General features: G+C 67.5%; 1 protein-coding gene across 1 annotated transcript in view; it reads left to right on the plus strand.

Moving 5' to 3' along the window:
• HEXIM1 (HEXIM P-TEFb complex subunit 1) overlaps window positions 1-742 on the plus strand; it is a gene marked incomplete at its 5' end in the record, with an annotated part of 3,662 nt that extends 2,920 nt beyond the window's left edge. Inside the window, one exon of the mRNA XM_031557026.1 lies at window positions 5-742. Within this exon, the coding sequence (XP_031412886.1) occupies window positions 5-676 (672 nt within the window). The remainder of the gene's footprint in view (window positions 1-4) is intronic.
• Between the last annotated feature and the right edge of the window lie 34 nt (window positions 743-776).

The raw sequence follows: 776 nt of genomic DNA on the forward strand, positions 1-776 counted from the left end.
GCAGCCCGGGCTGAGGCCGCGGTACCGCGCGGCCGTGGGGCGCGCCCAGGAGTGGCCCGCGAAGAAGAAGCACCGCCGTCGGCCGTCGAAGAACAAACGGCGCTGGAAGCCCTACTCGAAGCTGAGCTGGGAGGAGAAGCAGCAGTTCGACGAGCGGCAGAGCCTGCGCGCCTCGCGGCTCCGCGCGGAGATGTTCGCCAAGGGGCAGCCCGTGGCCCCCTACAACACCACGCAGTTCCTGATGGAGGACCACGACCAGGAGGAGCCCGACTTGAAAACCGGGCTGTACCCGCGGCGCTCCGCCGCCAAATCGGACGATACGAGCGAGGAGGACTTCCTGGAGGAGGCGGCCGAGGAGGACGGCGGCAGCGATGGGATGGGGGGGGACGGCAGCGAGTTCCTGCAGAGGGACTTCTCGGAGACCTACGAGCGGTACCACGTGGAGAGCCTGCAGAACATGAGCAAGCAGGAGCTGGTGAAGGAGTACCTGGAGCTGGAGAAGTGCCTCTCCCGCATGGAGGACGAGAACAACCGCCTGAGGATGGAGAGCAAGAAGCACGGCGAGGCGGTGGAGGCGGCGCGGCTGCTGGAGCTGGAGGTGGACCGACTGCGGGCGGAGAACCTGCAGCTGCTGCGGGAGAGGGACGTGAGAGCGGCGGAGGCGACTCCGGAGTGAGCGACCCTCGGAGCGGAGCTGCGGGACGCGGCGCTCAGCCCTCCCCTTGGGGCGGTGGGAGGGTCGCTGTCAAAGTGAACTCATGATGATGCTCTTTTTT

This window comes from Meleagris gallopavo, chromosome 29, assembly GCF_000146605.3.
Source record: "Meleagris gallopavo isolate NT-WF06-2002-E0010 breed Aviagen turkey brand Nicholas breeding stock chromosome 29, Turkey_5.1, whole genome shotgun sequence".
NCBI lineage: Eukaryota > Metazoa > Chordata > Aves > Galliformes > Phasianidae > Meleagris > Meleagris gallopavo.